Here is a 21044-nt window from a genome sequence, read left to right on the forward strand (position 1 = left end):
CTGCAATTATAATGAAGTTATTTGACATCGTTTCACTGCCATTTGAAAGCAACCTAAATAGTGAAATAACTATAAAAGGATAACTCCTGCAGCCCTGTGCATGGGGCCCACAGTATTGTCCTGCTACTTTTGGACTCCTCCCTTTGCGCTGTAAGCAGGTTTTTAGGGGCGTCATCTTCACAACCACACTGCTCCTCTACAGAATTCTCAACGCAATTTATATCTTTACTCAATTTAAAATAGTTTGTCAATTATAAATAGCATGATAATGTAATCTCCAAATTATTAATATACTTTAACCACTTGGAATAACATGACATTTTCTGCGATTTAGTTAAATGCAACAAAACAACATTTCAGATTGTTGTGACATGCTGGCTGAAAAGGCCTGGTTTTCAGTCTCAAAGACTTTTTTCATGAGCATGGCAGTGCTGGAGGTGCAGTGTGAAGGTGGAACGGACAGGGGCAGGGTTCAGATGGTGGTACAAATAGTATACTGCTGTTATTTGTACAGAAATGTTCAGAAATTGTCCTGAGTTTCCACTGGTGTCTGTGTATGGTACTGTAAGGATACACACGCACGCGCACACACACACACACACACACACACAGGATTGTGTGCCTTTGAGGGGACAGTTAATGTTCTCCGCGGAGTAGCTAAATGTGGTCCTGCACACAATATGGGAGAATGATCAGAAGATAAACGGGTTGTGCAGTGTTAGCATAAGTTTCATTTAAAAATATCAAGCATCAAGTCAAAAACTTGCATACCACTCAGGATTCATGAGAAATCAATTTTCCTCAATTAGGTGCTATAAAATTATTCATATCTTACCTGATGGTCTTTCAGGAAAAATCTCCACTTCCAGTGTTTTGCAGGGTAGGTGTTCTACAGGCACTAAGCCCCCAGGGGGCGCTAGTGAGACCTCCAGGGCACAGAGGCCAGATGGCATGAGTCTCACTTGCTCTCTGAATCAGTGGGCGGTTTCTCAGGCTGAACGCTGGCTCTATACTGCCATCTACTGACAGGTTTAATTGCTCAAATCACATTCACAATGCAGAAGCATTCCTGACGGACTGCAGTCGTGTTTAAAAAAAGGCAGACTTTTAATCATCACATCTTTTTATTGATTCTTATTTGATCTAGAACAACCCACCACACTCAGTGTAAATAGAAGGCTATATAATAATTTCTGGTATGAAAAATCATGAATCGCAATAGCGAAAGAAAGTTGCATAAAGAATTACAGTGGTGCCAGGTCATAGGCCGGTCGATTCAGCTGATGTACATTATGCTCGATTCTGAAGAACATGTTACAGTAACAGCTACATATGACTAAAACAATAGATTGCTTTAATGAGAAAATTATATTAATTTATTCCCAAGCAAAAACAAACAAATATATTTTGTAGGCTGTTTGGTTAAATTAAAACTAGTCAATCCCATTAAAAAAAAATGGCAGTCCCCCCCATCTCTCCCACAAGCCCAGGAAATCCCCTTTCCTGTTGAGTCCCAGCTATAATATTTTGATGGTGGATCCGAAGCCCCACACGCCAAACCCTGGGAACAGGGCCTCAGTGAAGGTGGTCTGCACTTTGTGCAGCAGCGTCATGGAGTCAGCCACGCTGTAGAAGCACAGGCTACCCGCCCGAACGTCCAGGAACACGCCGAGGCGGGCCGATCCGGGGAAAGGCACGGTCGTGCTGCTGTTATTGTGCACGAAGGTGCACTTGGCCTCAGAGCAGTACAGACTCCAGGACTGGTCGTTCCAGCCGAAGTTGCCCTGGTTCCCGCTGGCCTTGCGGCTGATGCCCTGATAGGACAGGGCGATGTCCACCTCGCTGCCGCTCCACTCCACCTCCCAGTAACAGCGCCGGCCCCACAGCCCCTCCCTGCACAGGACCTGCTGCCAGTGAGCGAAGCGGCCGGGGTTCTCCGAGTACGAGAGCGGCTCGCTCACCATCTGGACTCCCCTGCCCCCCTCCAGAACCTGCAGGCTGCGGTGGGCCGTGCTGGGGTCCAGTCTCAGCTCACACGAGTCTGACAATCACAAACATAAACACAGTCTCAGCTCACACGAGTCTGACAATCACAAACATAAACACAGTCTCAGCTCACACGAGTCTGACAATCACAAACATAAACACAGTCTCAGCTCACACGAGTCTGACAATCACAAACATAAACACAGTCTCAGCTCACACGAGTCTGACAATCACAAACATAAACACAGTCTCAGCTCACACGAGTCTGACAATCACAAACATAAACACAGTCTCAGCTCACACGAGTCTGACAATCACAAACATAAACACAGTCTCAGCTCACACGAGTCTGTCAATCACAAACATAAACACAGTCTCAGCTCACACGAGTCTGACAATCACAAACATAAACACAGTCTCAGCTCACACGAGTCTGACAATCACAAACATAAACACAGTCTCAGCTCACACGAGTCTGACAATCACAAACATAAACACAGTCTCAGCTCACACGAGTCTGACAATCACAAACATAAACACAGTCTCAGCTCACACGAGTCTGACAATCACAAACATAAACACAGTCTCAGCTCACACGAGTCTGACAATCACAAACATAAACACAGTCTCAGCTCACACGAGTCTGACAATCACAAACATAAACACAGTCTCAGCTCACACGAGTCTGACAATCACAAACATAAACACAGTCTCAGCTCACACAAGTCTGACAATCACAAACACAACATAGCATAACTGTTCCCAGCAGCACACTCACAATGTAAGAAGTCCTCTCTGGTCCGAGGCTCGTCAGCCTGTAAAACGCTCACCTCTTTCACTGTGGAGAGATGCATATCTGATAAGAGGCTGCTTTAAAACTGAACTTCCTCTGTGAAAGCCACCTCGCAAAACACCTTATTCTGGTGTACCAGGAGCACTATATAGAGTGATATAATACAGCTAGAGCAGGTAATATGATATTACACGATAATTACACTGTGATATAATACAGCTAGAGGCTCTCGCCCCACCCACCTGTGGCAGACACCTTCTGCAGCTCGACTCGGCAGGTCTCCTCCAGGCGCTCCTTCAGCTCGGCGATGGCCTTCTTCGTGGGCCCGAAGGATGAGTGCGGGTCCACATTAACGCTGGCCACATCCTCAAACCCGGAGGGGGAGGACAGCAGCTGCCAGCTCTGAGCCAAAGAGAGAGGAGCCTCGTGACCCTAACACTAACCCTATACTGTGAACTAATACACCGTACCATTATATGCAGGACAAGTGCAGTACCACCTTATCACAAAAGACAAACATATTACTACAAAAGATATTAACAGGAAATCAATCTGAATAAAGATGAAAACATAAGCATTAAAACATTTTAACAAAAAATGCTCTTCCATATACAGTTTATCTCAACCAAATGTATTCAGTGTATGGCAAAAACAAAGGAATTGGCCTTGCTGTTCCAATACTTTTGGTGGGGACTGTAACTCCCTAAATCAGGCATTCACAATGATCTTCCCTTCCTGACCTAACATTCAGAATTTCAATAGACATTCGTTTAATCTCTGCTGTGAGCTTATATCTCTGTACTGTGAGCCAATACAGTGCAGTCCATAAGTACTTGGACAGTGGTACAATTACTGTTCTTTTGGCTCTGTAGTCCAACACATTGGATTTGAAATGGAACAATGCAAATGAGGTTAAAGTGTGGACTGCCACCGTCAATTTGAGGGCATTGACATCCATACAGACAGGTGATCCGTGTAGGAACTGCATCCCCTTTTTATAGACCCTCCATTTTAGGGGAGCAAAGGTAATTGGACAGTTGGCTTCTGGCTTCTGGCTTCTGATTAGTCAGCTATCTTCATTTGACTAATCAGAGCTAGAAGTAAAAGTTAGGTTTTAGTTCATCTTTCCTTTGAGCAAGAAAACCCCATCTGCCACGTCTGTAACTGACCTGTGGATCAACCTCTCCCCATCTCCCACGTCTGTACCTGACCTGTGGATCCACCTCCCCCCATCTGCCATGTCTGTAACTGACCTGTGGGTTCACCTCTCCCCATCTGCCACGTCTGTAACTGACCTGTGGGTCCACCTCTCCCCATCTGCCAAGTCTGTAACTGACCTGTGGATCAACCTCTCCCCATCTCCCACATCTGTACCTGACCTGTGGATCCACCTCCCCCCATCTGCCATGTCTGTAACTGACCTGTGGGTTCACCTCTCCCCATCTGCCACATCTGTAACTGACCTGTGGGTCCACCTCTCCCCATCTGCCAAGTCTAACTGACCTGTGGGTCCACCTCTCCCCATCTGCCAAGTCTGTAACTTACCAGTGGATCCACCTCTCCCCATCTGCCAAGTCTGTAACTGACCTGTGGGTCCACCTCTCCCCATCTGCCACATCTGTAACTGACCTGTGGGTCCACCTCTCCCCATCTGCCAAGTCTGTAACTTACCAGTGGATCCACCTCTCCCCATCTGCCAAGTCTGTAACTGACCTGTGGGTTCACCTCTCCCCATCTGACAAGTCTGTAACTGACCTGTGGATCCACCTCTCCCTATCTGCCAAGTCTGTAACTGACCTGTGGATCCACCTCTCCCTATCTGCCAAGTCTGTAACTGACCTGTGGATCCACCTCTCCCCATCTGCCAAGTCTGTAACTGACCTGTGGGTCCACCTCTCCCCATCTGCCAAGTCTAACTGACCTGTGGGTCCACCTCTCCCCATCTGCCAAGTCTGTAACTTACCAGTGGATCCACCTCTCCCCATCTGCCAAGTCTGTAACTGACCTGTGGGTTCACCTCCCCCCATCTGCCAAGTCTGTAACTGACCTGTGGATCCACCTCTCCCTATCTGCCAAGTCTGTAACTGACCTGTGGATCCACCTCTCCCCATCTGCCAAGTCTGTAACTGACCTGTGGATCCACCTCTCCCTATCTGCCAAGTCTGTAACTGACCTGTGGATCCACCTCTCCCTATCTGCCAAGTCTGTAACTGACCTGTGGATCCACCTCTCCCCATCTGCCAAGTCTGTAACTGACCTGTGGATCCACCTCTCCCTATCTGCCAAGTCTGTAACTGACCTGTGGGTCCACCTCTCCCCATCTGCCAAGTCTGTAACTGACCTGTGGATCCACCTCTCCCTATCTGCCACGTCTGTAACTGACGTAGCTTCGAACTGATGCTTGAAGGAGCAAGGCACATTCCATTTCTCTAATTCAAGTTTTTTCTTGATTTCCATCTTCAATTGTTTTTCTAGCCTCTCCTGAAGGGTGCAGTTAGCAGTAGAAAGGGGAGACCTGCAGGAAGTGGATGTGGTCGTCGGAGTGGGAGAGCCGCTCCAGGTCCACGTGTCTCCTCCGGAGCTCGGTGACTTCCTGCTCCAGCCGGGTCAGCAGGCCGGAGGCTCGGGTCAGCACCGCCTGCTCCTGCGCCAGAACCTGCTGCTTCACCTCGGCATGCCAGCGCTGCACAGCCCGCTGCAGCTCCATGAAGATCCGCTCATTCTCCTCTAGAGCTGTCTGAGCGGAGTGCTGCACAACACACACACACTGCACCTTTAGACACACACACACACACACACACTGCACCTTCAGACACACACACACACTGCACCTTCAGACACACACACACACACACACACACACACACACACACTGCACCTTTAGGCACACACACACACACACTGCACCTTTAGACACACACACACACACTGCACCTTTAGACACACACACACACACACACACACACACACACACACACACTGCACCTTTAGACACACACACACACACACACACACACACTTCACCTTTAGGCACACACACACACACTTCACCTTTAGACACACACACACACACACACACTGCACCTTTAGACACACACACACACACACACACACACACACACACACACTGCACCTTTAGGCACACACACACACACACTGCACCTTTAGACACACACACACACACACACACACACTGCACCTTTAGACACACACACACACACACTGCACCTTTAGGCACACACACACACACTGCACCTTTAGACACACACACACACACACACACACACTGCACCTTTAGGCACACACACACACACACACACACTGCACCTTTAGACACACACACACACACACACACACTGCACCTTTAGACACACACACACACACACACACACACACACACTGCACCTTTAGGCACACACACACACACACTGCACCTTTAGACACACACACACACACACACACACTGCACCTTTAGACACACACACACACACACACACACTGCACCTTTAGGCACACACACACACACTGCACCTTTAGACACACACACACACACACACACACACACACTGCACCTTTAGGCACACACACACACACACACACACTGCACCTTTAGACACACACACACACACACACACACTGCACCTTTAGGCACACACACACACACACACACTGCACCTTTAGGCACACACATACACACTTCACCTTTAGAAACACACACACACACACACTTCACCCCCCCCCATTTTTTCCATATTCTGATGGTTGATGTAAACATTAATTGAAGCTCCAGACCCGTATCTACATGATTGTATGTATTGCACTGCTGCCACACAATTAACTGATTAGATAATTGCACAAATAAGTAGGTGCAATAAAGTAAATCTTAATAAACTGCTCAGTGAGTGTATATTATAATTATTATATAATAATTATATACTATAATAAGCGTGATTTCGCCATGCATTTCATCCATGTTGCCGTCTCCAGCTATATGTATAGACATGCTCCTCCCTCCCTCTCCTCTAACCCAAACCCTGATTGGTCATGCCAGTGTGACTCACCTCTAACCCTAACCCTGATTGGTCGTGCCAGTGTGACTCACCTCTAACCCAAACCCTGATTGGTCATGCCAGTGTGACTCACCTCTAACCCTAACCCTGATTGGTCGTGCCAGTGTGACTCACCTCTAACCTTAACCCTGATTGGTCATGCCAGTGTGACTCACCTCTAACCATAACCCTGATTGGTCATGCCAGTGTGACTCACCTTGACGGCTGCCACGGCCTGTTTCAGATCCTTCCACTTCTTCACCCGACCCTCGATCCTCTGCTGCGACTTCAGCAACACGGACCCCAGCTGCTTCTGCACAGGCACAGGCACAGAGACAGAACACTCACACTCAGCTGTGCTATAGTCTCACAGAGACAAAACACTCACACTCAGCTGTGCTACAGTCTCACAGAGACAGAACACTCACACTCAGCTGTGCTATAGTCTCACAGAGACAAAACACTCACACTCAGCTGTGCTATAGTCTCACAGAGACAGAACACTCACACTCAGCTGTGCTATAGTCTCACAGAGACAGAACATTACATTACATTACATTATTGGCATTTGGCAGACGCTCTTATCCAGAGCGACATACAGTTGATTAGACTAAGCAGGAAACAATCCTCCCCTGGAGCAATGCAGGGTTAAAGGCCTTGCTCAAGGGCCTAACGGCTGTGCGGATGTTCCTGTGGCTACACCGGGATTAGAACCACCGACCTTGCCTGTCCCAGTCCTTTACCTTAACCACTACGCTACAGGCCACCCTACACTCACACTCAGCTGTGCTAGTCTCACAGAGACAGAACACTCACACTCAGCTGTGCTACAGTCTCAGAGACCTTATACTCACAGTATTACAGGGACAGGTTTTTGTTGCAACCAGGAACTCACACACCTGATTTAACTAATCAAGGGCATTTCCGTACCGTACCTGTGTGTGTCCCAGAGCCCTGTACCGTACCTGTGTGTGTCCCAGAGCCCTGTACCGTACCTGTGTGTGTCTCAGAGCCCTGTACCGTACCTGTGTGTGTCCCAGAGCCCTGTACTGTACCTGTGTGTATCCCAGAGCCCTGTACTGTACCTGTGTGTATCCCAGAGCCCTGTACCGTACCTGTGTGTGTCCCAGAGCCCTGTACCGTACCTGTGTGTGTCCCAGAGCCCTGTACCGTACCTGTGTGTGTCCCAGAGCCCTGTACCGTACCTGTCTGTGTCCCAGAGCCCTGTACTGTACCTGTGTGTATCCCAGAGCCCTGTACCGTACCTGTCTGTGTCCCAGAGCCCTGTACCGTACCTGTGTGTGTCCCAGAGCCCTGTACCGTACCTGTCTGTGTCCCAGAGCCCTGTACTGTACCTGTGTGTATCCCAGAGCCCTGTACCGTACCTGTGTGTGTGTGTCCCAGAGCCCTGTACCGTACCTGTCTGTGTCCCAGAGCCCTGTACCGTACCTGTGTGTGTCCCAGAGCCCTGTAGCGTACCTGTCTGTGTCCCATTGCCCTGTACCGTACCTGTCTCTCGGTGCGTTCGGTTGCTGCAGAGACCGTGTCGTGGCTCTTGTGCTCCTCCATCAGGCACAGCAGGCAGATGCACTGCTGGTCGGTGCGGCAGTACACCTCCAGCAGCTTGTCGTGGTTGGAGCAGATCTTCTCCTGCAGCCGGCCGGCAGGCTCCACCAGCTTGTGCTTGGAGAGGGCAGGGTACTCGTAGTGGGGCTGCAGGTGGGCCTCACAGTACGAGGCCAGGCAGGACAGGCAGGTCTTGGAGGCACGTCGCTTGCTCCCGGTGCAGATGTCACACAGCAGAGCCCCGCCACCCGCACCCCCATCCAGAGTGCCCGACTTCCTGGCTTTTCCCAGAGTGCCATGGCGTTCCCGATTCCCGTCCCGGCTGCTCGCAACACTGTACCGCGACATTTCGCCACACAAACACACTGAGCTCTAGACGCGGTGACGGAGCAGGTTTCACTGAAACTCCCAGCTTGCGAGGGGGCGGGCAGGAATGCGCACTATGAACGCACTGCAGACCAAACCGGTATTCCCAGTTAGTGAAGCCACTGCAGCTCAACATTCTTTTACTCATTTTATTTTATTTTTTTCTAGCGAATCATTTGTAAATGGTAAATGGATGCCATTTATATAGCACCTTGATCCAAAGCACTGTACAACTGAAGCTTTTCATTTACACACACACACCAACGGCAATTGGCCATTTAATTTTTTATTACATGCACGATACATTTGTACCATTTTATTTCAATTACATGTACTATACATTTTCTATGAAAGCTTAGGCCAGTCTCTGAGCCGGATAAAGGGTTGATGCAAGTCATCTGTGAGGAAGTGAGATTAGCCAAAACCTGTAGGATGAGAGGGGTGTGTGCACAGCACACGGAGTGAAAGCACAGGCTAATGAAAACTGCTGTGACTCATTAGAAACACTTAGAACAGATGCGTATATATTTCATTAGAATGGAGGCCACTTACTCAGAATCCAACTTGAAATTGACATGGCATTCTTTTTTTTTTTTTTGGCAGACGCTTTCAATCCAAAGCGATTTACAAGTGCATAGGTTCTTCCACAAGTCAAAGCATCACATCCAGAACTAGAAAAATACACATGAAATGCTGTTCTAAACATATAGTCATCATAAGTGCTATTTTTTTTTTTTTTGGGGGGTTAGACAAGGAGGATAGGGATATCAGAATGGGGGGCGGGGGAAATCAGGAGGGAGGACTAAGGTAGAGTTTGAAAAGGTGTGTTTTTAGTCTGCGTCGAAATAGGGGGAGGGATTCTGCTGTCCTGACAGTGGTAGGCAAGTCATTCCACCACTGAGGAACCAGAACGGAAAACAGGCGTGAATGTGTAGCTTGACCGCCAGGTGCACGTAGAGAGGGAACCGTAAGGCGACCAGAGCTGGCAGGCCGGAGTGGTCTAGCTGGGGAGTAGGGAGTGATCAAGGATTGTATGTAAGGTGGGGCAGTCCCCTTAGCAGCCTGAAATGCCAACACTAGGGCCTTGAATCGGATGCGTACGGCAATAGGAAGCCAGTGGAGGCCAATGAGAAGCGGGGTGACATGAGCCGACCTGGGCTGACTGGTGATCAGGCGGGCTGCAGCATTCTGGACCAGCTGGAAGGGCTTGATGGCACACGCTGGGAGACCGGCTAGGAGGGAGTTGCAGTAATCCAGGCGGGAAATGACGAGCGCCTGGACTAGGAGCTGGGTGGCTTTCTCAGTCAGGAGATGACGGATACGGCGTATATTATACAGAAAGAACCTGCAGGTTCTGACAGTGGAGGATACTTGTGGAGCCAAGGTGAGGCAGTTATCAAGAGTCACCCCAAGATTCTTTGCCGTACAGGAGGAGGAAACTACAAAGTCCTCAACAGTCAGTGAAAGGTCGATTGATGGAGAGGACTAAGCAGGGATGTAGAGAAGCTCAGTTTTGGCAAGGTTAAGCTTCAGGTGGTGGGAAGTCATCCACGCAGAGATATCAGCCAAGCAGGCAGAGATCTGTGTGATTAAACTTTTGAAAAAGTAAGGAAAAAGCGCAACACTGCTACTTTACAGTCACCACTTTGTTGGCAGACATGCTGACGTTTCGGCACTAGGCCTTCATCAGAGATCTGTATAGTGACCTGGGTATCGGGGGGGAAGGAAATGAAGAGTTGGGTGTCATCGGTGTAAGAGTGATAAGAAAAGCCATGGGAAGAGATAACAGAACCAAGAGACATGGTGTATAGCGAGAAGAGGAGAGGCCCAAGAACTGAGCCCTGCGGCCCTGCCCAAGACTGAGCCCCTCCAAGTCACCTGGTAGGAGTGACCAGAGAGGTAGGAGGAAAACTAAGCGAGTGCAGATCCTGTGACACCCATCCCAGTCAGCGATGAGAGAAGAATCTCATGGATGACTGTATCGAAGGCGGCCGACAGGTCGAGGAAGATGAGGACAGAGGAGAGGGATTTGGCTTTAGCAGAGTGGAGTGCCTCAGTAACCGCGAGCAGGGCGGTCTCAGTGGAGTGGCCACTCTTGAAGCCAGACTGGTTGGGATCATGGAGATTGTTCTGGAGAAGATAAGTGCAGCTGGGAGCAGACCGCCCGTTCCAGAGTTTTAGCGAGAAAGGGAAGAAGAGAGACAGGCCGGTAGTTGCTCAGAGCAGAGGGGTCAACAGTAGGTTTTCTGAGCAGGGGAGTGACTCTGGCCCTCTTCAGGGAAGAGGGCATGGTGCCGGAAGAGAGGGAGGTGTTGATTAGAGAAGAGAGAAAAAAGAGAATGGCCGGGTTTCCCGATAAAGAACGTTCTTAAGAGATAAGAAGGCTCTTAAGAACGCTCCGGACCCTTCTTACAAAACCTTCTTACGAAAGATCATCTTAGGCTAAGAAGGTGTTTCGGGAAACGCGTTTGCTTCTTTCGGGAGGCCTAAGAAGGTCCTTAAGAACGTTCTTAGCTTAAGAACGTTCTTAACGCGTTCGGGAAACACGGTCATTAGATATAGATTGTAGAAGGGGAGAGGGGATGGGGTCAAGAGGACAGATGGTCAGGTGGTGGGATGTAAGGAGTAACTACATTCACATTAGCTGCATTTGGCGGATAACTACATTCACACTTGCACAATGCAGGCAAAAAATGGCATCTATCACTAAACACAATCTGACCCTGCAGTTACTAAAACAGCATGCATATTCACAAACACCTCAAACCATATGACAGAAGAGGGAATATTTGAGATAAACCCCATTTTGCAAAAAAAGATAACTGTTTAAGGGTCAAAAGGATCCGACAAGTCATAGCTATAGTTTCACTCATTTCATACTTAATGTAGGTTTAATTGTTTTTAATCATGGAAAATATCACTTTCAGATAACTAGCTCGCCTTTGCAGCACCCTTCAGTCACTGGAGGAGATTCTTTAAAAAAATGAAAGGGGCTTTGTGGCTTTTGCAAATTCATGATTTTAAACTTAAGACACACCTCTCTTTGAATAGTAAATGGTTGGCATTTATATAGTGCCTTCATCCAAAGCGCTGTACTGAACTGATGCTTCTCATTCACCCATGCATACACACACACCGAAGGCAATTGGCTGCCATGCAAGGCTCCGACCAGCTCATCAGGAGCATTTTGGGGGTTAGGTGTCTTGCGCAGGGACACTTCGACACAACCCAGGGAAGGGATCGAACCGGCAACCCTCCGACTGCCAGACGACTGCTCTTACTGCCTGAACCAGGTCGCCTGAGCCATTCTGAAGAAAACACAGCCTCTCCTTAGGGTATAGCCTGTGTATTACACTGTGAATGGGTAGCAAGGGAAGGAGGGAAAAAAAAAAAAAAAAACCCAACACTGCAGAATTGGACAGTCAACCTTTATTTATCCATAAATGTGCCACTCAACAAAGACTGGGAGACAGGTGGAGCAGCCCCGAGAGGCGTCAATCAAAATTATGGACAAATGATGGAACTTCTGAACCTCAAACTATCTACACTGAGGTGAATCAACAGACAGGGAAATTAAAGACGATAGTAACATATTGTAAACATATATTCATATACAGAAAAGGAAATGAGAATCAAATCAATTCAAGGGTTAGTATGAAGAGGAACAAAAGGAGCGATCGCAAAACCTTACAAATATTTTCATTGACAGCTCGGCATACATTTCTACACACAGCATGCAGTAAGGCACCTATCTAACACAATGAAGAAGCCTATGCTACTAAGTGAAGCACAATTTTATCCAAAAAACATTTTTCAACAAAAGAAACCAGGATCAATAACGTTCACTCCCATAAAAACAATATTCCGTTCGTTTCCCTTTCAAATAATCCAAACCATATTTTAAAAAATACATCAGTTTGTAAAAGAGAATAGTACTTTTTTTTTTTTTTTTTTCCCATACACAGAACAGTAAGTAGAAAGCGCAAACCAATGGAATCTTGAAAATTTGAAAGAATTCAAATTAAGGTTCTTCAGTAAAAGCAAGCCATTATATACTCCGTACGTGTTGGTAAGTATACTCTACAATCTATTACTATGTCAAATTGGATAGCTTGTAGAATGTAATGCAGTCAGAATATAAGTTAACTATATGCTATACATTGCTAATTCAATTAGTTTCCAAAGCAATAGCAAGGAATATTTTGAACATTTGTAAATATGCACAATCACTTATTGGTAACATACATTTGGTGTTGCACCAAACCACCGGCTAGAACTAATCTGTAGAAGGAACATTCCGGACGCAAGTCATCTTTAAATCCGAGACCAAGAGTGAGCGGCATGGGCATGCTCATGAACCTGGGAGCTGTGACCTCTGACCCCTGAACCCCACACACAGGAAACCGGCTCTCATCTCGCCCCCTTTCCTCCAGGCTGTGTAGGCATGGCACAAAGTACCATCATGCCTTGCGCTCCCTAGAGGTCGCCTCACGGCAGGCGTTTGAGCGGAGAACACGGGGCTGTGTCTAACGCAGATCCACTTCCTGTGTAAGCCACTGGCCACTCAGAGCACAGCTGCGTCACTTGAGATGAATGGAAGAATCAGATTTTCCCCAAATCAGCTGCTTGTCACTCTTCCAACACCACCCCATTTTAACCCCCCCCCCCCTCCCCCAATTATAAATTGGAGTGGCTTCTGCTTGATGGAACTAGAACCCTTCGCCGACACATGGGGAAACGCAGTCGTAAGCATGCCTTGGGAGAAAAAAAAATCAAAACTAATGGGGGAAAGGAAATAAAAATTAAGAGAAATAAAATAAAATTACAAAAAAAATAATAATAATAAAAAATAAAAAAAAACTAGGAAGAGACTTGCTGGGCCTTGGTCCAGAATAAAGCTACAGGGCTGTAACTCACACTATCCACCTATGTAAAACCACCTATTTACACCAACCTGCTGCTCGACCACCTGAGGCTTCAGCACTCAAAACATCGCAGGTACACTAACCAGTACTAAAACTCACCCGCCACAAGAATGGATATAAAATATTTACAGAGGATGTTTCCTTAGCATTAGTATATCTTAAATATCCAGATTTAACAGCCACTAAATGGGTTTAAGCGGCTCAAGCAAATTTACCTATTCAGCACCCCGGTCAGCAAGGACCCAGGCCAATTTTACACTCCGTTCCCCAAAACATGATTTGTTCAAATTCATATTGACCGCTTTTTTGAAACGGACAACGCTAGTCAACGCAAGCTGTTAGCAAAGGGTTACCGTTCCAACACTGGCTACAGACTTGTGTTTTGTACAAATTTACGATTTTTTTCTGTCATTTATAAAAGGAAGTCATCCTACGCTCAGCCGTCGCGCATGGAAACTAAGCGGGCGGCGGGTAAAAAGGGCTCGTCGCAGGGCAGAGCTATACATCACTATGAATCCTATGGTGTCGGGACAGGGAGGACGAATGGTTAAAACCCTTTCCGCACTGGGAGCATCGATACGGTTTATCGCTTTCCAGCAGCTGCTGGTGCTTCAGAATGGTGGTGTGGGGGAAACCTTTGCTCACGGGAGATGGGGTGAACGACGGTTTCTCGTTCACGTGCGTTCGCTGGTGTCGGGACAGCGAGGAGGAGTGGTTGAACCGCTTCCCGCAGTGATTACAGCTGTAGGTCTTGCCGTCGGAGTGGACCCTTTGGTGCCGCGACAGCGAGGAGGAGTGGTTGAAACTCTTCTCGCAGTGATTACAGCTGTAGGACTTATCACCGCCGCGCACACGCTGGTGTTTAACGGGGGTGACAAAGGGAAAGCCCTTCGGGGTGGGGGGAGCCACGTACATCTTGTTGTCGTCGAGGTGTGTTCTATGGTGTCGGGACAGCGAGGAGGAGTGGTTGAAACTCTTCTCGCACTGGGAGCAGCTGTAGGGCTTCTCTCCAGTGTGCAGCTGCTGGTGCTTTTTAAGGTGGCGTCTCCTAACGAAGCTTTTCCTGCACTGGTTGCATTTGTACGGTTTCTCGCCCGAGTGAATTCGCTGGTGCTCCCTTAAGGTGGTGGCAGCGGCGAAGCTCTTGCCGCACTGGCCGCAGATGTGGGGCTTATCAGCGCTGTGCACGCGCTGGTGCTGCTTCAGGTTGGACGCGGTGGCGAAGCCCTTCCCGCACTGAGGGCAGCTGTACGGCTTCTCGCGCGCGTGCATCTCCTGGTGCTTTTTTAGGTGGCGGCGCCGGATAAAGCTCTTTCTACACTGGGTGCATTTGTATGGCTTGTCGTCTGCGTGCATCTTCATGTGCTCCCTCAGCGTGATGGCGGCGGCGAAGCTCTTGCCGCACTCGGAGCACCGGTGCGGCTTATCGGCCGAGTGCATCAGCTGGTGCGGCTTTAAGTTAAACGGGTCGATACAGCCCTTCCCCACTACATCGACCCCCTTCAGGTGGATTTTCTGGTGCTCTTTCAGGCTGGCTTCCACGGCAAACGTCTCCCCACACTGGATGCAGATGTAGGGGCTGGTGGACTTGTGGATCTCATAGTGCTGGTGGAGCTCGGAGGCGTTGGTGCACAGCACGCCGCAGTCGTTGCACTGCAGGCCCTCGTGAATGACCACCCCGTTCTCCGACTCCACCGTCAGCTCCCCCACACACTGCTGGGGGTCACCCTTGTCATTTTTCATCAGATCACCCAACAAACTCTCATTGGACACACACTTAATCTGGTTGGCCATGTCCCCCCCAAAGCACTGCAGGTGCGTCTGCTGCTCGGCCTTGGTGTAGTCGTGGTCGGTCTCGGCGATGATCTGGTCGGTCTCCACGCAGGTGACAGAGCCCAGCTCGTGGGGCCCGAGCTGCACCTTCAGCTCCCCACTGTGGATGTCCAGCTCCCCCTCGCGCTTCTCGTCCAGGGCCATGATGTGGGAGCCGGGGGGGTAGTGCGCGTCCGTGACCTGGCTGTGCGGGATCACGCACTCCGAGCCCAGCGTGTCCAGGCCCGGAGTGTCACACTCCGTCTCCGACTCCGCCATCAGAACGAACTCCAGCGCGCGGGCTGGCGCCACCCCGGAGGGCTCCAGCTGGGCTTCCTGTGAGGCCTCCACCGCTGCTCCCGCTTCCTGCTGCACCTGCGTCCTCAACACCTGGGCTCCCGCAGACACACCTGGGCTCCTGCAGAAACACCTGGGCTCCCACAGACACACCTGGGCTCCTGCAGAAACAACAACCACCAACTCAGACCGAGCCAGCGACTCCACCTACCACATGAGGGGAAAACCCAGTCATATGGAGCCCATGTCCACTGTACACAAACAGCACTTTTAACCGGACCATTAAGCAGGCTGTCAATCAAAACTTGGTGCAATGCCCTTACAGAAAAGACCTCCATTGATCATGCTCAGAAATACATTCCATGAAAAGTAAACATGCCTCCATTCTCAAAGGCGAATTGTTTGTTGTTTCGCACAAATTGAGCTCAAAAAGTCTGCAACCATAACATTTCTTAATTTGCCAAACTATATAACTCAAATTTAAGAGCACAAATGTTTATCCTTAAGTGGAGTTAATCGACTTAAAGTGCTACGAAATTATACAAGTTTTGCAGCCATTCCTGTCAAGAGTGACTGACTCTTTACAGTACAAAATGAATGTCATATCCAGGCAAGAACAAGGACCTTATGGCTTATACATACAATACAGTTTGGTACCACAACACATTACACATCCCCAAGTCGGCCTGATTCAAAGAGTGCATCCATTTACAGTACAGATGGTAAAATCAAATCGACTTAAATTCCAATAAACATTGATGAAACCGCAACGCTTCTGCTTTCATGATTAACTAATGCAACAAAGAGAGATAGTCTCACAATAGTTGTCTGAACATCAGCTTGGAATGCTCTTCAATTTGTTTTTCCAAAAGCACCAGGTAGAGTATCAAAAATGTTGAGTTGCAATGCCCTGCAGTCTTCAGAACACAAGCCATCTCTTACACAGTACACTTAAATTAACTAGAATATCCTTGTACATTACATACATGCCAGCATATTGCACAGGATGCCAGTCTGTTAAAGTTACAAGAACAAGAGCATCTTCTAAAGGAGGGTTCATAATCCGGATAGCAAGCGAATAAGAGCAATTTCAAAAACAGGTGGAGTGAATGAATCTGCCGATAAAAGCTATATTCACCAAGCTGAACAGGATTCTGATACAGGATAACTTACGTATGCAGCCATCAGTACACGCTAAAAGTGCCGCTATTTTTGAACAGTGGTGCTGAAGAAACAGCTAACGTTACGCCTGTAGAGTTTTAAATATAGGCATTGTTTTTGTTTAAATCATCAATTTACTACTTTTGTAACCTTGAGTGGATCTCCGTAACCTTCACAATTCAACCAATTACTTTAGTAACTTTATGCTCTTCGTGCATCAGGTTCAACCAGGCGCCAAACCGGTGCCTACCCAACCAAGCAAGCTGGCTAAACCCAGCCGACATTAGCTCGCTAACTAGCTCGCTAACTAGCAGCTAGCTGGCTAACGCACCAAGCCATTATATGGTTTCTAGCCAACCCAGAAGCGCGCTTTAGATGGTAATGTTGTCCTAATAAAACATCTTACCGATTTTGTGACATTAAATCCCAAACTAAACATAGTCGTGAGATCTGGGCGACGTGAAACCCATTATTTTATTTATAATGGAAAATGCATGTTTGCACAATGGCAATTTCATTTGTGACGAACAACACTTTGCTACCATTAGCCAGCGAGCTAGTGATTAGCCAGCTAACTAGCAGCTAGTATGTTAGACTGCACACTCAAGTTACTGAACATCGTGTGGAAAGCCGTTTTACATGGATGCGATGCGGTTACCAAGTGCGCTCGAATAAAGAGCTGGTGGAGCAGGCTCTTAGAGGCACGGGATTTACAGCAGGATTACAGGCCTCAGGGAGCAGGCATCTTAGCTATGCCACTGCGGTTCGCAGTAGCCCTAAGATGGCCGCCGCTGACTTCCGCCCTTCAAAGCGCATTTTAGGTACAAATCTGCCGCTCAGAAATCGTACAAATGTCCACGGTAATATTCGAAACGCGACTAAGAAAATGTCTAACGTTGTTAACTACGCAGATGTTTGGCCCGCAACGTGCGGTAGCGGCCTCGGATAAAAGAGCGATAAAAAGCCCGGGAAAGGCGGCTCCATCTTATATAACCAGCAACAATGCGCCTCCCTGCACCGCCGCCATGCTAAGTTATACTTCCACGATTAAAACGCAACCCATCCAGCAGTACTTGTAACAATATACACACTGAATCACATTAATATCGATGTTGTGTGCTACTGCGATAAGTAAACATGAATAGCCGAATCAAATTTAGGCTGTGATGAAATATATTTTCGGCCGGGGCCCAGTCCATTTCTTAGCCCGCTAATAGCGAGCTAGTTAGCAGCTACATAGCCCGCTACCAGCTAGTTAGCGAGCCAGCTGCCATTTTGACAAAAACCGGTTCGAATCTGTTAGGACAACGACAAATGCTTGATTTAGAAGAAAGAAGCAGTAATATTACAGCAAAATAATACTCAATTCATCCAGATTCTATTCGCAGTTATGATACGAACAAACGACGATTTTAAACGAGCTTAAAAAACCCTTCAGGCACAAGGGGTGCTGCGAGGGGGAACTAGAACACAGCTAACCTAGCTGGCTGGCTACGGCTATGTTCCAGCCATGTTAGCTCGCTAAACCACCATACAAAATAGGTAATGGAGGGACGATTTATATACATTACCTGTCTGTTTACCTTTCCGTGTGGCCTTTAATGGTTTCGGTTGTATGCGTTTATGGGCGAATACTGTATTTTAATTTTTTATTTTTTGCTTCGGCTTCCTTAAGCTCTTCTGCTCCGTCTTCCTCTCTCAGTAGCGCTGGCGCCACTGGGCTGATGGCGCCAATAACGCTGAATCGCTCAGGCAAATGCTTTATGCGAACCCACCGCAATGTGGCGTATTACTGCCACCTACTGCTGTGGATGTACATAAAAAGAGGCAACGTCAAACAATCTTAACTTTGTCGTGTTTTCATAAATATATACTGTAATTCAGTGAAAGCACGTTTTGTGAAGTCTGGAAATCGTTTATTTTCTTCTTTATTTTAGTTTCCTGTCACCTATAATATGGTTAGGACGTTCAAAGATTACATTCGCAAATTGCAAATATCACCAGAAGGGAATGTACGATGTACAATGTCAATCATTGTAACAAACAATAAAGGCATGCTAGGAAGCTGAGACTTGGTTGTAGGTGGATTGTCCAGCATACATCTAAATCCACACAGAAATGGTTAAGTGAAAACAACGTCCATGTATTGGACATTGTATTGGTTACACAATGGCAATTTCAGTCTCCAGACTTAAATCCCATTGAACTGAAAATGGGGGTCCATAAGCACAAATCCAAGGATATCAAAGATTCTGCAAAGTTTACCATGAAGGAATAGTCAAAATTCCCTTCAAATGTGTTCTCAAACCATATGACAAATTATAGGATGAGGGTCATCTTTGCCAGGGGTGTTTGCATAAACTATTGAACTCCAATAAAGTATTTAATTGTGAAACCTGTTTATTTATTTATTTATTTATTTATTTATTTATTTATTTATTTATTTATTTATTTATTTATTTATTTATTTATTTATTTATTTATTTATTTAATCATTAATCCATTAATAGTACATTAATATCATTAATACACACAACTTTACACATGTTGGAAGATGTTGCTTATGGCAATAATGATAATTTTCTTGTTTAAAGTTTTTTGTGCATTTTCATCAATAATTCTGCTGACTGATATATTCAGCTTTTGTGAAAATGTGAACCTGGGACCAAAGTAATAGTTACAGTAACTGCTAGCCTTTCTGCAGTTTTTAAACTGTGGAAGGAGTTTGTGCTGAAAAGCTGGTGCAGCGACTGAATTATCCGCTTGACCTGCCCAGAAACAGGGCCAGCCTTTCAGACAGTGAAAGCAGGGTTTCAGTCTAAAGGATCAGTCATGGTCATAGCTTTATACCTTCACATGACTGTGTAAAGGGATTAAATAATGACAGTATATCATGTGCAAGTTCACTCAGAAGAGTAGGTTTTTAGTCGAGAGGCTAAAGGAATCAGCAGGGAGATTTCCGCACTCCACACCAGGGTCTTCCTCAGGCTGCCCTTTGTTTGCCGAGTTTGTGGCTGCAGATCCCCTGCAGTGAGAGTGCTGCACTAATTCAACTGCAACTCAGATTATGGCCTCCTTCCTCAAGTCTCAGTGCTCCTTTAGTGTATTTGTGTTTAAAAGACACAAATGGGTAAAAGACCCATCCTGTTAGAAAAATAGCAATCGAAGAGAAAGTGTGTGATTACATTACATTACATTATTGGCATTTGGCAGACGCTCTTATCCAGAGCGACGTACAACAAAGTGCATACCCATAACCAGGGATAAGTTCGCTGAAAGACCCTAGAGGGAAGTACAATTTCAACTGCTACCTGTACAATACTGGGTACAAATACACTGATCTCTATATTTTGCCCATAACTTATTGTTGAACCACTACCATCTTCATCATCAGCACAGTGAAAATAATATAACCATAATTATATTTTGTCTTCTGTTTTTATCTTTCATGAGTAAACCAAGCTTAAATGGTAAATGGTTGGCATTTATATAGCACCTTTATCCAAAGTGCTGTACAATCGATGCTTCTCATTTAGCCATTCACACACACCAACGGTGATTGGCTGCCATGCAATGCACCAACCAGCTAAATCAGGAGCATTTAGGGGTTAGGTGTCTTGCTCAGGGACACTTTGACACACACAGGGCGGGATCGAACCGGCAACCCTTCAACTGCCAGACGACTGCTCTTACTGCCTGAGCCAATGAGACGACTACTCTTACCGCCTGAGCCAATGAGACGACTACTCTTACCACCTGAGCCAATGAGACGACTACTCTTACCACCTGAGCCAATGTCGCCCCCATCGCTTGGGATTTAGTCTGTATTTTTTAAGGGAAAGTTCACCCTAAAAATGAATGTTACCTTTTTTATATATAATATATATTAAAATTATATATATATAATTTTATAACCTTTTCACCTCACCTTTGATTTGATGGCCTCATTTAGTGAGGTTGGCACACCTCTATACATGGCCCATAGGGCCCTATAGGGTGACGATGATAGACAATGTGCCTGGGTGCTGAAATCTATGTGGAATAAGAAGAAGAAACATTAGGGAGAACAGGAAGTTGCTTTTCAAGCCA

The 21044-nt window shown here is 47.0% G+C and overlaps 2 protein-coding genes across 4 annotated transcripts; both read right to left on the reverse strand.

The window, feature by feature from the left end:
* Positions 1-1105: 1105 nt before the first annotated feature.
* Positions 1106-8769, reverse strand: ftr14l (finTRIM family, member 14-like). Its single transcript, XM_061228150.1, has 6 exons — positions 8338-8769; positions 7046-7141; positions 5295-5528; positions 3022-3181; positions 2765-2824; positions 1106-2041 (listed from the first exon to the last, which is right to left on the reverse strand). The coding sequence occupies exons 1-6, from the start codon at positions 8740-8742 to the stop codon at positions 1518-1520; spliced, it is 1479 nt and encodes a 492-aa protein (XP_061084134.1). The 5' UTR covers positions 8743-8769; the 3' UTR covers positions 1106-1517.
* Positions 8770-12174: 3405 nt separating this feature from the next.
* Positions 12175-18673, reverse strand: si:ch211-198a12.6 (uncharacterized protein LOC563253 homolog). 3 transcript variants are annotated; one of them, XM_061228934.1, is made up of 2 exons: positions 18527-18673; positions 12175-15955 (listed from the first exon to the last, which is right to left on the reverse strand). In XM_061228934.1, the coding sequence occupies exon 2, from the start codon at positions 15774-15776 to the stop codon at positions 14184-14186; it is 1593 nt and encodes a 530-aa protein (XP_061084918.1). In that variant the 5' UTR covers positions 15777-15955; positions 18527-18673; the 3' UTR covers positions 12175-14183. The 3 variants fall into 3 exon arrangements, with proteins under 3 accessions (XP_061084918.1, XP_061084919.1, XP_061084920.1); XM_061228935.1 differs by having other exon boundaries at positions 12175-16001; XM_061228936.1 differs by having other exon boundaries at positions 18539-18672.
* Between the last annotated feature and the right edge of the window lie 2371 nt (positions 18674-21044).

The sequence above is a fragment of the Conger conger genome, chromosome 18, assembly GCF_963514075.1.
Source record: "Conger conger chromosome 18, fConCon1.1, whole genome shotgun sequence".
NCBI classification, from domain to species: Eukaryota; Metazoa; Chordata; class Actinopteri; order Anguilliformes; family Congridae; genus Conger; species Conger conger.

What these genes read in the sequence shown, in the direction of transcription:
- ftr14l (XM_061228150.1), bottom strand. Translation starts at nt 8,742, where the DNA reads ATGTCGCGGTACAGTGTTGCGAGCAGCCGGGACGGGAATCGGGAACGC. An exon ending in ACCACATCCACTTCCTGCAG is followed by an intron (nt 3,182 to 5,294) that starts GTCTCCCCTTTC and finishes TCTTTGGCTCAG; the next exon opens with AGCTGGCAGCTGCTGTCCTC. An exon ending in CAGAGAGGACTTCTTACATT is followed by an intron (nt 2,042 to 2,764) that starts GTGAGTGTGCTG and finishes TGTGATTGTCAG; the next exon opens with ACTCGTGTGAGCTGAGACTG.
- si:ch211-198a12.6 (XM_061228934.1), bottom strand. Translation starts at nt 15,776, where the DNA reads ATGGCGGAGTCGGAGACGGAGTGTGACACTCCGGGCCTGGACACGCTG.